Source organism: Pezoporus wallicus, unplaced genomic scaffold (genome assembly GCF_028554395.1).
Source record: "Pezoporus wallicus isolate ANWC-B61680 ecotype Strahan unplaced genomic scaffold, APGP_CSIRO_Pwel_v1 contig_13659, whole genome shotgun sequence".
Taxonomy (NCBI): Eukaryota; Metazoa; Chordata; class Aves; order Psittaciformes; family Psittacidae; genus Pezoporus; species Pezoporus wallicus.
This window is the reverse complement of record NW_026636258.1, coordinates 500340-514162: the sequence shown is the minus strand read 5'-3', so window position 1 is coordinate 514162 and position 13823 is coordinate 500340. Positions and strand designations below refer to the sequence as shown.

Sequence of the window (13823 nt, the reverse complement as noted above, 5' to 3'; positions counted from 1 at the left end):
GCAGGTGAGTGTCCTTCAGGCACACGAGTTCTGACATGGAAACTCAGGCTGACAGCGTGTGAATGAGTGAGTAGCAGCTCGGATACACATGGCCAGAGCCACAGACAGCTCTCGAGGGAAGTGTGTTAAAACCTGGGGCTCTGAGCAAGAGCCAGCATATGAGATGCAGAGTGCTTTACAGACAGAGAGGCACCGGTTGCAGCTCTTGAGTTGCTGGGAGAGAGGTAATCCTGAATGTGAGTAAGGATGGTGCTTGACTAGTCCGCTGGTTTGTAAGCAGAGTTTGCTTACTCTTTGGAGCAGAATAGTTGCAGTATGCAGTTTGTGGTTTATTTATTCATTTCTGAAAGAAAGGCGCAATGTGGCTTCACTCAGAAAAAGCCATGTAGAATTCCATGTAGAATTCCATTCAGCTCCTGCATGCACACCCGGAAGCCGGCACGGGGTGGATCTTACAGCACTCTCACTTGTGTCCAGCACTCCTGTACGTACGTGCGTGTTTATTCCCCATCTCTGCACACAACTGAACCCCAGTACTTTTATAGCTGTTCGTGCTGAGTTTGAGACCGGTCGCTGCATGTCAGCAGGTCTTTCAGTCAGTCCTGTCATCAAAAATGAAGCACATTCCAGTCACCACAAGAAGGGAAGTAAGTATCTATCTGTCTCCTGTCCTCTAGCTGTAGGAACGTCCCCATCCCCTGGTGTCTATATGGCAGTTAGTTCCAGTATATGGTCAGTGGTGTGGCTACTGAATATTCCTCACGCTGAGCATGTAAATACCCATCTGTCCTAGTCCAGGCCTGAGCAATGAGCCAGGGCACGCTCTGTAACCTGCGCTTACAGATGTGTTCCCTTGCCTGACACCCAGGACATGCACATGAATACCAGCTTCACCTTGCTAGGTCTTGGGGAGTTAGTGGTCTGCACACCTTCCCAGTGAACCGTTGTTCATTCATGTGCAGATGTGCAGCAGTTTAATGGTGGGTGATGGGGAACCTGATGAAGGACCCATAAATGTAAGTGTTCAGCTTTTCTTCTCCCCCTCTCCTGACCAGGTAAATACCTTTAATTTTAGCTCTAGGTTTCAGGAAGCAGGCAAAGGGCCACCTTTGTGTTGTCCTGGCCAAGGCTGCTTTGAGTGGGATGTGCAGTTCAAGGATTCTTCAAACTTTATCTGTCCTTGAGCTGACAGGGTAGTTTCTTTTTGTGGCTGAAACTTGCAGGATCTTGCTTACCCATCCTCTCTTTGGATGAGTTTAGAGCTGATTGCTGTAATCCTCGGCGTGCATTGAATGTATAAACCATCAGTCGCCTGAGCCCACCTGTGGTAGTGACCTTGGCAGTGTTGGGTTAATGGTTGGACTTGATGAACTTAAAGGTCCTTTCCAAACTAAATGATTCTGTGATCCCAGCTGCTGGATTCATCTAGTTCCGTATTAGCAACACTGGTTTTATCAGAAAGTTTACTCTCAACCAGGTCTTGCAGGCTAAAGCTACTTTAGCTACCAGTGCTCAGCTGCTAATGCTAAAGAGACTACTCAGAAGAATGCAGTTAATCACATTTTGCTGTAACATTGAGGGAGGAAGTGAATGAACTGAGGCCATGAGTACTGTCCCTATGTCACCTCCTTTCTGGTCTTCACCCGTTTCAGGGCTTGAAACAGAGAAGAGTTTCCCTAAAGAGAGAAACTAAGCAGTGTGTTACCTTTCACAGTCTTGCTCTTCCCAGTCTCTGTGCTTGACTGATTCTGTCACTCTTCCTGTGCCCTCTGGTTTTCCTCTGCTTGGTGGCTGATAACCAAGACTCTGCAACTGGCTTAGAGTACTTGAGATCCTCTTTTCTCTGCCCTTTGAACTCCTGCTTACAGCAGCCTTTTCAGTCTGTAAGCTTGGTCTGGAGAGGGAGTTGAAAATCCCCTTCACTTAGTGCATCACCTCCAAGAACTCGGGGCCTGACATCTGAAGGCCATCGAGGGCTCCTAGGTGCCTCAAGCTGACATGATGCTATTGCAGATGTCAGGGAATAGTGGTAGGTGGTTGGTTTTAAAGTCTGGTCCTTTGCTGCTGCACAGTATGTGCATCATGGGGTATGTGTCAGCCCAGCCACAGACCTGGGGATCAGATACAGGCACTGCTGTTACTCCTAGTGAGGTCAGTGAGAGTTTGGCTGTTGGCTTCAATGATGGCAGAACTGGTCACCTCCTGAGCTGGTGCTGGTAATGCCCAGAGCACAGGGGCTGGAGACATCCTGGGTGGGAGGGAGCTGCCTGCTGTTGTTCTTCTCCATCATGCAAAATGTCCAGGGCAGAAGGACAGCAAACAGGAAGCATGCACATCTCTTACATCCATGTCCCAGCAGCCCTTTGCTCTCCAGGTCTGTAAAGGCAATTGCATTTGTCTAGCTGTTTCTGTTTGTGTCAAGCAATGCTGCTAAATCAGTCTGTAGCACAGCAACGGGAAAAAGAGCCTCTCAGCTCTTCAGGGGCCACTCTCGTGAGCCGCCTTGGCAGGTACGTAAGTGGAAGGCTGCTGCTGTAGCTGGGAACAAGTAGCAAAGGGGTGCGCACACCGTGGCCCCAGTGATGAGGGCAGCTCCTTGGGCAGAGCCCAAAGCCCGTGTGGGAATTACTGGCAGCTTTTGTGGTGCAGGAGCGTGGTGTCTGCCCTGCGGATGCCGTGAGTACAGGCACACAGGTCAGGAAGATCTGCAACAGAATTCCACAACTCTTGACTGGGTCAGGATGTAACCGATGTAAAACTCCAGTTTAGTCCAAAGCAACCAGTTTACACCTACGCTGGTGTCTGCTAGATTACTCTTTTTCTTCAGGGTATCCAAACAAGAGTAAAGAGAGGAGGAGCCTACATTGTCATCGTTATCAGAAATGTATCTATCTCATTTTGCCGTACATTCCTTTTTTAGGACGTGTTATCTGTTTAAAAAAAAACAAGAAAAAACAGAAAAAAAGAAAAAGCTAAAAACAAAAAACAAATGTGTAGTGAAAAATCTTCTGTAACTTTGGATCAAGAGGTAACGGATCTTTTTAAAAAGAGAACTAAGTTATTTACTTTGTAAATGTGCTGATGGCATGGATCCATCTTACTGACCTCAGCATCCTTTTTTTTAAGATTTTGGGTTTTGTTTCCAATATTAAGTTATTTTAAATTGTGGTTGAAGCAATAGAAAATTGAAATATGGATTGTGCATGACTGTGTCTTGAGTGTAAAAATATTGCAGTTTGAAACTTGGACCTAAAGTATTGCAAATAAAAGTTATAAATACCAGTGATTGCGTGGGTGCAGCTTTTCCCGTAGGACCGGTGGGATGAAGGTCCACAAGCCTCCATCACCTGGGGGTGGAGCTACGTGAGCTTTAAGGTCCCAATCACCCCAAACCATCCTGTGAGACTTCCAAAGAGTGCACACGTCACTGGATGATGTGGACCAGTCACTCTAGCCCTATACATCTACATATGGTATACACATACAGGGATATAAAAGATCTATACATACATATGCACATATATATAAATATACAGTGATACGTAAAATTACACATACCTTTATATAACTGAACAAAAGTCTCATGCATGTATATTTTATAAATAAACATGTATACAGGCATACATATGAGCCAGCCTTATACACTCTCCCTGGTGACCTATTTCTACACACATTTTATATATAGATATACACAGATACAGTGGGATCTATGTTAGAGCTATGTAATGTACTCTTGCTATAGTATATACCATCATTTATGTATTACATAGCTATGTATTTCTATAGGCATATATACATATGCACACATATGTATAGTATATACACACACAAAGACCCGTATAGAACTATATAATTCTATGGACATATACTTTAATGTATGATATGGATATACACATATATAACTACATTTGCATATCTACATAACACTAAATATTACACATCTATAAATACAGCTATAAAATACGTATATAATACAGATTGAGAAAGCGAGGGAACATTATATGGGGAGATGTATACAACTGTTTGTAATTATTGTATATAATTATTTCAATATCCTACATAATTATTGTGTTTCTAGACAGAGAGTTCATAGTGCTATAGTCATCTATGTGCTCTATACTGTATACAGGAGGAGGAGAGGGTAAGGCTTGCAGGCACATGAGCATAAGCACACACACGCTGAACTTAAGCACATCACCAGAGTGTGTGTTCTGTAGTTATGGACAAGTTTCTCTCTGTAGATGTGAGTACACATGGGGTGGGGTAGGAGACAGAAACCCTGCTCTATCCATGGAACATCAGCCATGTGTATCAAAGTATACATATGAATACATACACATGCCCACTAAAGCTAGAGCCATACAACTATAGTTAACACAGTCTCTCCATGGCTTTATATATGTATGTATACATGTACATGTGTATGTATTTTTACTGTTTACATAGTTTATTGGGTGCACACATGCAGCTCACCCATATAACTCTCTCGTGCTGTAGCCCCTTATGCAGAATGGTCCCTCCTTAGCTAGCTATGTAGTATTTTTATATATACACACAGAGGCCCTTCTATAATCTTACACACACTATATATATATATAGTAATGTGACTAATACAATGTATGGTATCTTCTATAAGCTATATACTATTTTATACATGTGTACCAGTCACATATTTCTAGCCATATAGATATATAAAAGACACTTAAAATACTAAAAATACATACTAAAATTAAAAACAACACGTTAAAATGTTTTTCTATATGCACGCACCTTATATATAGGGGGAGAAAGAGACACCGGTCTACAGGTGTAACACTCCCCATTTTATATATAGACAGGTTTAGGCATGCATATGAAAATATTTTTGTATATGTGTATGTATTCCCAGACATAAAAATCCATATTTCTCCTTATTTTTATATATACAGAAACACTTAGAGAACAATCCATCCGTCTGTTTTACTACACTTTTATCTGTAGCTAGTGCTGTGTGTACATGTATGTTACTGTTTTATATATATATATATATATGAAAGAGCATGTAAGCAACTCCTGTAACTATGTAACACGTCTTTAATTATCCACGCATGTTACCGTGTAGAAGACAGACACACAAGAGACAGACCCGTATGTAGCTGTACAGCAGACACAGCTCTAGCGTGGTCCCAGCTGTACGCACCCGCGGGCCCATGGCCTTTGAGCCTGTGGGGCTCAGGGACATCGAAGAAGACTGGAGGGAGGCAGACGTCACCCCCTGGAGCAGGAGGAGCCAGGGCTCTGCCCTCAGTGCCTGCGGAGGTGATGGAACCAGGCCCTCGGGGGGGCTCCAAGCCAGATAAAGCACCTGAGAAACGCCACCACGATTCATTCAGCCAAGGCAAACGAGGCATGACAAACCTCATCTGCAGCAGAGTAACCTGCCCGGTTGAAGTGGGGCTAGCCATGGCATTGTCCACCTTGAGTTCCTCAACCCTTTACATACGGTCTGCCACAGCCTCCTCCTACAGCAGCGGATGCGGTACGGTCAGCACGGGGGGGCTGTGGTGTGTGGGGACCAGCCGCACCCCAAGAGCGGGGGTGAATATATACCTATGTATGTAGCCGTATAGCAGGAGAAGACAGGCATCACTCGGGCATCCCGCTGTGGTTTAGATACAGGCGTCTGCAACACACGGCGGGGAGGAGGAGGGTGTCACACCGCTACCGCCATGTCGGTACCACAGACCCCCCCCACCGGGCACCCACCGCCCTCCCGCTGCCACACGGGCAAGATGGCGGCCGCTCCCCTCAGCCACGGCCGCCGGCGGAGCCGGGAGCGGGCCGCGGGCGCCCCCCAGCGGCGGCCTGGCGCTTCCCGCGGGGTGGGGGATCCGCGTCCAAAGCTTGGGAACGGGAAACGCCACGGGGGTCCCGGGCGGGAGCAGAACGGGAGAGGCGGCTGCTGGGGCTCTTAGCGCAGCCCCTGAGCCTTCACACCTCACCTGGAGCGGGCAGCGCCGGGCTGGCAGGACCGAGAGCCGCTGCCCGTCCCCATAGGCGGCGGGACGCTCGCAGGTGGTGGCTCTGGTCGCTCACCGTCCTCCGCGGCCTGGCAAGGGAGGTGATGCTGCGGATCCCGCCGCCGTCCACCCTAGAGTGAGGATTCCAGACAGTGAAGACAAACACCGAACCCGTGGGTGGAGAGGGGCGATTCCGGCCCCGACACAGCGGGACGGGTCTGGTGTGCTGGAGGGTACGAAACAGCCTAACGGAGAGACGTGAGGCTTCACAGGTGAAGGGAACGGGAACACAGCCGTGGGCTTCACTCAAAGAAAGAGCACTTCACAGTAAGCCATGTAAATAGTGCTGTGCTGGGGTCAGGGGCTGGGCAGGGGGTCCCAGTTACACCAGGAAATCCAGCAGCACTGCCGAGACCCTGCAGCTGTGCCGCACGGACAGGGCAGGGCCCCAGAGCTGCGGCGTGGGCTTCCTCAGCCTGAGGGACAGCAAGGGAGGCCACGGGGCAGCGGAGACCACGATGAATGTGAACCCATCGGGCACAAGTGGGGACCAGCTGTGAACTCAAAGGCAGGAAGAGGGAAAAGCTGTTCAGTGACCACATGCTGCGTCTCAAGCAAGCTGAAAACTGGCATTTGGGGTCATCCCAGACCCATTTCAACTGCTTCATGATCACTGAACATGGTTGGGTTTTTTTGGTTAACCTTTTATTTAGGTCGCTTCATGTTGCAAAGTAAACACAGGTTGTAATGAAACATCTCCCAACTACTTCCCTCTGTTTTAACTTTCGGGGGGCCATTACTCTCTGCTGAAGGTGGCAGTCTCCCACAAAAACAACCCCTTGGTTTTCCCACAGGCTCACATTAATTATTAAACAATAATGCCCAGCTCTGGTAACACTTGATACTGAATGCCTGTGTCTGTCTGAAAGGCCATCTTACCTCATCTCTTACCTCAAACAGACCACAATTACCTTCTATGTAAGCCAACCACTCACTGCTGTTGCTGGCTTTGCTTTCAGTGCATGGCAAGATGTCCAACACGAGAAAGAGCCTGCACCATCCTCTGCCTCAGGCAGCAGTGCAAGCCCCTTTCAACCTGCTCCTGCCTTGGCTTCAGCTGGGATTCAGCCTGGGAAGCCAGAAGCCTCTCTGCATCAGCACAGCAGTCGTGTTCCAGGCTGGATCAGTTCCTGCTGATGCGCAAATCCTGCCTGCTCCAACTACCTACAGAAACAAATAAATACAGAGGTACAGCCCTTCTGCTCGGCCTCAGCGTGCCTGAGCCTCCCACAGCTACCACCGCACTGAGATACCCTCAGGGCCATGCCGAGGGAGCAGCAGAGCTCCATTTCCAGCCTGGCCAGCACTGGTGTTCAAGGGACCTCTGTCCCTGCACCACAGGGACAAACTGTGGGTACGTCTTGAGTTGACATGATTATCAAGGCCTAAAACTCATCACCTTTATACACCTCATACACAACAGTCCTTAAGTAATAACCCATCTGAAATGGGGTTATACAACATGACCTATTCTGCTCTGCCTCAGCATTCTCTCCTGCGCACCTTGTTGCCCTACAAACTGCAGTGTGGGGCTTTAACCATACCTGGAATAGCAGCACGGTGCCCTGCACCCAGTGGTGAAGGTGTGCCAGTGGGCTGCAGTCACCCACTGTGCCGCACTGCTGAGAAGTGGCTACCATGACATAAAACAGTGAGAAGCAAACCAAACCGAGTGCAGGGCTAGCACAGCCCGTACCGAGGTGCAGCTCCCTGTGTGGCTTGCCTGAGCTCTGATCTGTGTGAGGAAGTCGGGGGGGGGGGGGTAAGAAATTGCAGCTTACAAACATATCTGTGAGCGAGGACTCTGAGCTGTGACTTTACAAAGAAGAATTACACTTGCCTGCGGCGCTGCCAACTAAATGTAGTTCACATCTGACAAATGCTGTGTGTGCCAAACAGCTTGAGCCCAAGCTATTTAAAAAGAGAGCTGGATTTAGTTACTTGGTACATGCAACAAAGCTGATGGCAGTATAGTAGCGGTCATAGCCTCACACACCATCTCCAACACGTCAAAGAAAGCATTTTCCTGCTGCAGCAAAGAGCCTTTTGGAGCCCCTAAAGAGACTTCAAAACCTTTGGTGAAACCATTAACCCTGCTGAGGGCCATTTTATAAGTCATAAGAATTGCACAGAATGGCTGAAGTGGTTATGAGATAAACAGAAATCCACATTTCCTGGCTGTCCACAAGGCAGGGTAGTCATCCATTAGCTTCACTTTCAGAAGACCACACAAAATCCAGTTCCAAGAGGTCTAACACAGTGAGCCTCTTACACTGCCAAATCACTGCAGAGCAGACAGCACAGAAATACCTGCTGTGAGGAATCCCTGCCAGATGCAAAGTTGAAAGAAAGCCTGTACCAGAACCCTGCTTTGAAGGAAATGATACCTGTCCTCCATTACACCCAGGTTAAACTTCATCAAAGACCTCAGCTCTGTCAGCAATAAATGGATGCAAAATTTCAAGAGTGATACCTGGAACCTGCCAGGGCACAGCATCTTTACAAACCCATGCTCATCAGGAGCTAATTTTACCCTCTCAACCCATCGCGTCTAGTGAGACAAAAGGAATCTTACTCCATTTTTAGCATCACGTGGATTAAACAAAGCCTCTTTTAACAAGGAGGCTCCCATTACTGAACGTGTCCTCTGAGGAAAACCACAGCTGAACTATGAGGTGCCCTTCTCAACTTGTGAGTCATCAGCTTGAGGTAGACAATAAAAGGACATAAAAGTCATCCTGAAAGCCTCTATGTGGGCAAAGCTGTTACGTGCTGTGGTGTTCAAATAGGCATTGCAAGACCTGCCCTTGTATTTGAATGTTGCCCTCACATGCCTGGTCTTAGTGCTATGACCTATGGCTGAACTCCTTCCATAATGATGTTTTCACCAAGGAACAGAATCACCTGATCCATAGCAATAACAGAAATTTTATATCCCTGTACAGGGGAAAAAAAAAATCCAATGAAAGCTTAAAAATTCCCTTCCCAGATACAGCCTGGCAGTGAACAGGGACTGAGCGGTGCCAATCCACCTTGTGCTTGCTACGCCACCAACCTGCTGGTACGTGACCATGGAGATGCAGCCATTCCTGCCTTCCTCCAGTCCCACTGCTGAGAACAGATGACAGCGTGCAGGGAACGTGTGAGAACGGTCACATGTGCTTCCAGCTTATGTGCCAAGAGCTCCTGAAAGATGCTGCTGGGGAAGATGGTCACATCTTAACAAGCTAACGTTTAGTTTGGCCCCACTTCTACTCTATTATCTGTATCATGAACATATATATGTATAAAAATGTGGTTTTCCCTCTTTAAAAGCCCCTCAACCCCATTACCCATGATAATGTGGAGAGTTGGAGGGTTTTTTTCCTTTTCAAAGCGATTATGATTATGTGCAACCTTTGCTCCCAAGTCATTCACACAGAAAGCACAGACAAGCCCCCCTGCTGCGAAGTGACAGCTCGCTCTGGCTCTGCAGGGCTTTGGTATTCATAGTTCCACAAGGTCATCGCTGGAAAAAACCTTGATGGTGATGCGACCTGGCACCTCGTCTGCTGCCCGCCTGCCTCTCCCTCGGAGCTGCAGCGTCTGCTCTTCTCTGGGGTCACTGGGTGAAGCTGACAGCACCGCCTGCCCAAGGAACTGGTCACACAAGATGTTGCTGTTCCAGACCTAGAGACAAGGGACCAGAAATAAACCCTGCTGAAGCAGTGCTTTTCTTGCATTCCACCTGAATGGGTTGTGCTGGAGGAGGGTCACAACCATTCACCCCTTGAAAAAGCAGTGAGGAGGGGGAGGACATCTAAATTTAGCCAAATGTCTAGAGAGTGTGTGGGAGATTCTGGATTTGCATGCTCATTTACATATACTATGCAAATATAGAGCTACATTCAGCTTTATGCTTTCTAGGTCACAGTCTGCCTGGAAGAGGAATAAAAATGACTTTGTGAGGCTTCTCTCACCTGGACAATGATAGGGCTGTCGATGTTCTTCCTGTAGAAAACCACTTGTGTGTTGAAGACGGCACTGGAGGTATCGTGCTGCACAGGGGAGCGCACGCTCTGGTTCTCACACTTGATAAGCACATAGGGATCTGCTCCTAAAACACAGTCAGCAGTACAGCAATTAGGACACAGAACGGGAGCTGAGACCTGCCCAGAAACCCAACAGAAACAATCCCCTCCTGTGCCTGACAGCACCACTGCTACTGAGCACAGAACAGGGCACCAGAGCACATCATGTCCGCTGGTGGAATGCCTCTTTCTTGTAACAATGGGATGCTCAGAGCTGGAAACCAAGCACCATTTGCTGTGAAACCAGCACACTCCCAGACTGAGGTTGCAATCTTGCCACATTCCCTTGCTGTGCATCTTCCTGGCTCATCTACAGAAAGCCTTCAATGTGACACTCTAAGCTCCCCGGCTGCTCTAGATGCGTGAGCCAAAATGCATCCGTGCATATGCAAATGTGGTGTGTAGTTCTGAGTGCCTGGGCCCAAATGGGAGGTTAAAAATGTTCATCACCAATTCCTATGGAGGGCAAGGACAGGAACTGCACAGAACTTCAGATCACTGAATGCCCCCACCTTTAGACTGCCTCACTTGAAAGTGCTGTACTCATTCTGACACGAGTACTAGTGTTAGGAGGTAGATTTTAAGAAGCAGTTTCTCTCCCAGAAAGTAAAACAGTGCCAAAATGCAAAAACATTCTGTAATAGTGCATTGGTCTCAACAATGTTTTCTGTGGGAAACTGTCCAAGAAAATCCTCCCCAGTTTCTCCTCTCATTCCCATGAGCCCTCGGTTCTGTCATTCGGGTGAATCTAACTTTAAAGTTGATGTTATCACAACATGCCTGTATCTATAATAGGTCCTAATGCATGTTTTAAATTACACTTTAATCACACATACCCCACTGAGATTACTCAGCATTCTAGAAATGCTTTGTTGGTTTTACACTGAGCATTTTTACTTTGTCATAATTTCTTTCCATGCCGGTACAGAGAAGGAGTCCATTTGGAAATACCTGTCTTTATCCTCAAAGGGAACGGGCCTTTCCACTTGCTGATCAACTTGAATTAAACACAGGCACCACCACGTTTTGAATTTCAACATAACTATTTCTGTCCATTCCTATTGTTAGTTGACACCCCTTGCTACCCGTTAAACATGGATGTTAAACAGACTCTTGATCATTTCATCACCATCCATCTACTTGGAAATGCCACCATTGGAATGACAGCCATAAGGCAGCATGATTTTAAGGTAGCTTTTGCCTTTTAGCAATTCATACCCAAGATGATTTCCCTCAAACATGTCACTCCTAAGAACAGATACCAACACCTCGCACAAACAAACTACCACCCAAAACAGGAGGACCTGCTTCCACTGACGAGAAAGCAGCAGATTTTCCCATGTGCTGTGCTGTGATTACACCTGGCCAGACATGCCAGGCCTGTTACCCTAACAACATCCCACACTTCCTATAGCAGGTAGCAGTGCATTGGCTTTCCTGCGAGACAATTACTTTCTGTGTCACTGAATGTGTGGGTTTAGCTCTGGGGCATGGTGTGGCACCACGCTGTGTGATCAGTGATGGGAAAGCTCCCCCCCCCTTTCCATTTGGAAAATGGGTCTGAATAAAACGGGGTCTTGCATGAAATGGTGTCAACTACTTTCGCCAGAGGCAAAAAGCAAAGCAAGGGCTGATCATTAACAGTAATTAAGAGATAAAGGGTATAAAAAGGGGTGGGGAAAGGACAGAGTTTAAAGGGGTGACAGGCATATCTGCTGCAGCAGGGAGCTATTAATGAAGGGACTTGCTATGTGAAAGGAAAAAGCTGACATGTGAAACATGTGAAACAAAGACTCAAATTATCAGGCAGTGATCAGGGAAAGAAAGGGATGTAGAAGAGGAACATGAACGGTACCTGCAGAGCACCACCTCACAATGGCGTTGCTGAATGGCCAGTTACATTGGGAGGACTGACTCCAGTTCCACAGCAAAAGATAAAAATGGGAGAGCTGCACATGTGGGATGAGCCAAGGGACGCTCTCAGCTGCATTTTGCCCAGGTTTCTGCAGCTCTGGGCTAGCGTATTTTCGGTACCAAGACAATGCAGAACGTTCTGCTAATGTGGAAAAGCAACATCCTAGTATTTGCCATGAGCTGGGAATGAAAACAACTGGAGCTGCTACTCCGGCAACTCTTCTGGAAGAGGACTGGGCTCAGTTCTCAGGCATACATATGGCTCAAGCTATGCCTTGAACACCATGCTGTGTATAAACAGCTGTTTCATCAGCCCTATGGCCTGGCTGTTGTATTGGGAAGCTGTATGAAAAAAACAGGGCAAAGGGAAAGGCTGAAATCCTGTAAAAGCCAGGAACATTTGAACAGTAATGACATTTCTAAGGCTTAAAGAAACCTATGCACAGTTCTCTCTTTCTGTATGAGAACTGGCTCCTCAGATACAAAAAGCTTTCTGAGAAGTTCTCAGAGATATTCCCATTCTTCTCCAGTTTAGACCACAATTACTGGTACATGGAGAGCCAAACTCAGCTGCTGGAAACAGCCATGGGCCAAGCAGAGCAGGCACGGTGCTGAAACACAAGCATTGCCTTGGGAATTACAACAGGTTGTTTTGCTTTTTGCAGTTGAGCCTTTGCTCATGTGCCTCTTGGCTTCTCCTGAAATACAGATAAGCAAAGGGAGTCTTTCCACTGGCACCACAATATCCTCTCCCCACCTCTGCTCCATTTTCTCCCTGCTTCCCTTCTGCTTTCACTGGATTATTTACCAGCTGGTTCTTGCCTGCTCTTTCCTTCTGTTTCTCAGACTGCTCCTAAGGCAGCTGCCATTAAAGGTACCAGACACTCAGCTTCCCAGGTATGTCCCATACTGGGCATGACAAACACCTAGTTCAGAAAAGTGGTGAAAGGCAAACATACGAATTCAACCTGGAATTTCAGTGGGAAATGCAGCAGGTGATTTGTTCTCAAGGGTAAGCTTTGGGGGAAGGAGTGTGACAGCAGCGAGAGCAACTTTTAAAGCAGACTTGGGAACGAGAGACGGAAAATCTCCAAGCACACAGTGCTGCCTCATCCTGCAAACCTGCCACTGCGCTTGGCTCACATATAGTTGGATCAGCTTCAGAACAAGCTAACTCAGAGAGGTACTTCCAAGAGAAGCAGCCTATATGCATTTGGAATTGAGTCTGGGCAGCCACATTCATCCACTATTCCTGTCAACAGCAAACCAGCCATTATTTTTTTCCAAACAGGACGATGAATCAAAGACAGCAGCAAGGAAGAGCTTTCCAATAAGCATTAAAAACTGAGATTAAAGAACCCTCCCCTGGCAGGGAGCAGGCTTCTGATGACAACCAGCTCATGAACCAGGCCGGATGTGCACTTGCTGTGCAATCATCATTCTCTTCCAGTTTTGTTTAAGCAATTGCTCAGAAATCTGTGCTAAGCACAGCTCCCAGATGACAGTGATGGGCTCATGTCAAGAGCAGTGCATTCAAGTCTGAAATCCCTCTGTCCTAGTTACATAAAACAAGGTATTTCTGTTCAGGCTGCTCTTGCTTTGTGGAACTGCATACCCCAGTGTCAGAGTAGAGAGATGTCCTGATGCTTTCAGGACAACTTGTCAGAGAGATGTAATGCCACATCTCAGTTCTCAGAAGCTCCAGATGAATCCTAACCTCCTCTTCAAGCTTTGTCTTCTCTCTATGCTAAGGGATGATAGTGACAAACCAGGCAGGTGG

General features: G+C 47.2%; 1 protein-coding gene across 1 annotated transcript in view; it reads right to left on the bottom strand.

The window, feature by feature from the left end:
* Window positions 1-8967: 8967 nt before the first annotated feature.
* Window positions 8968-13823, bottom strand: part of CAPN6 (calpain 6) — a 55781-nt gene continuing 50925 nt past the window's right edge. The window contains exons 13-14 of the mRNA XM_057399447.1: window positions 10019-10155; window positions 8968-9728 (exon numbers count right to left, since the gene is read on the bottom strand). Of these exons, the coding sequence (XP_057255430.1) occupies window positions 9546-9728; window positions 10019-10155 (320 nt within the window). The 3' untranslated portion in view covers window positions 8968-9545. The remainder of the gene's footprint in view (window positions 9729-10018; window positions 10156-13823) is intronic.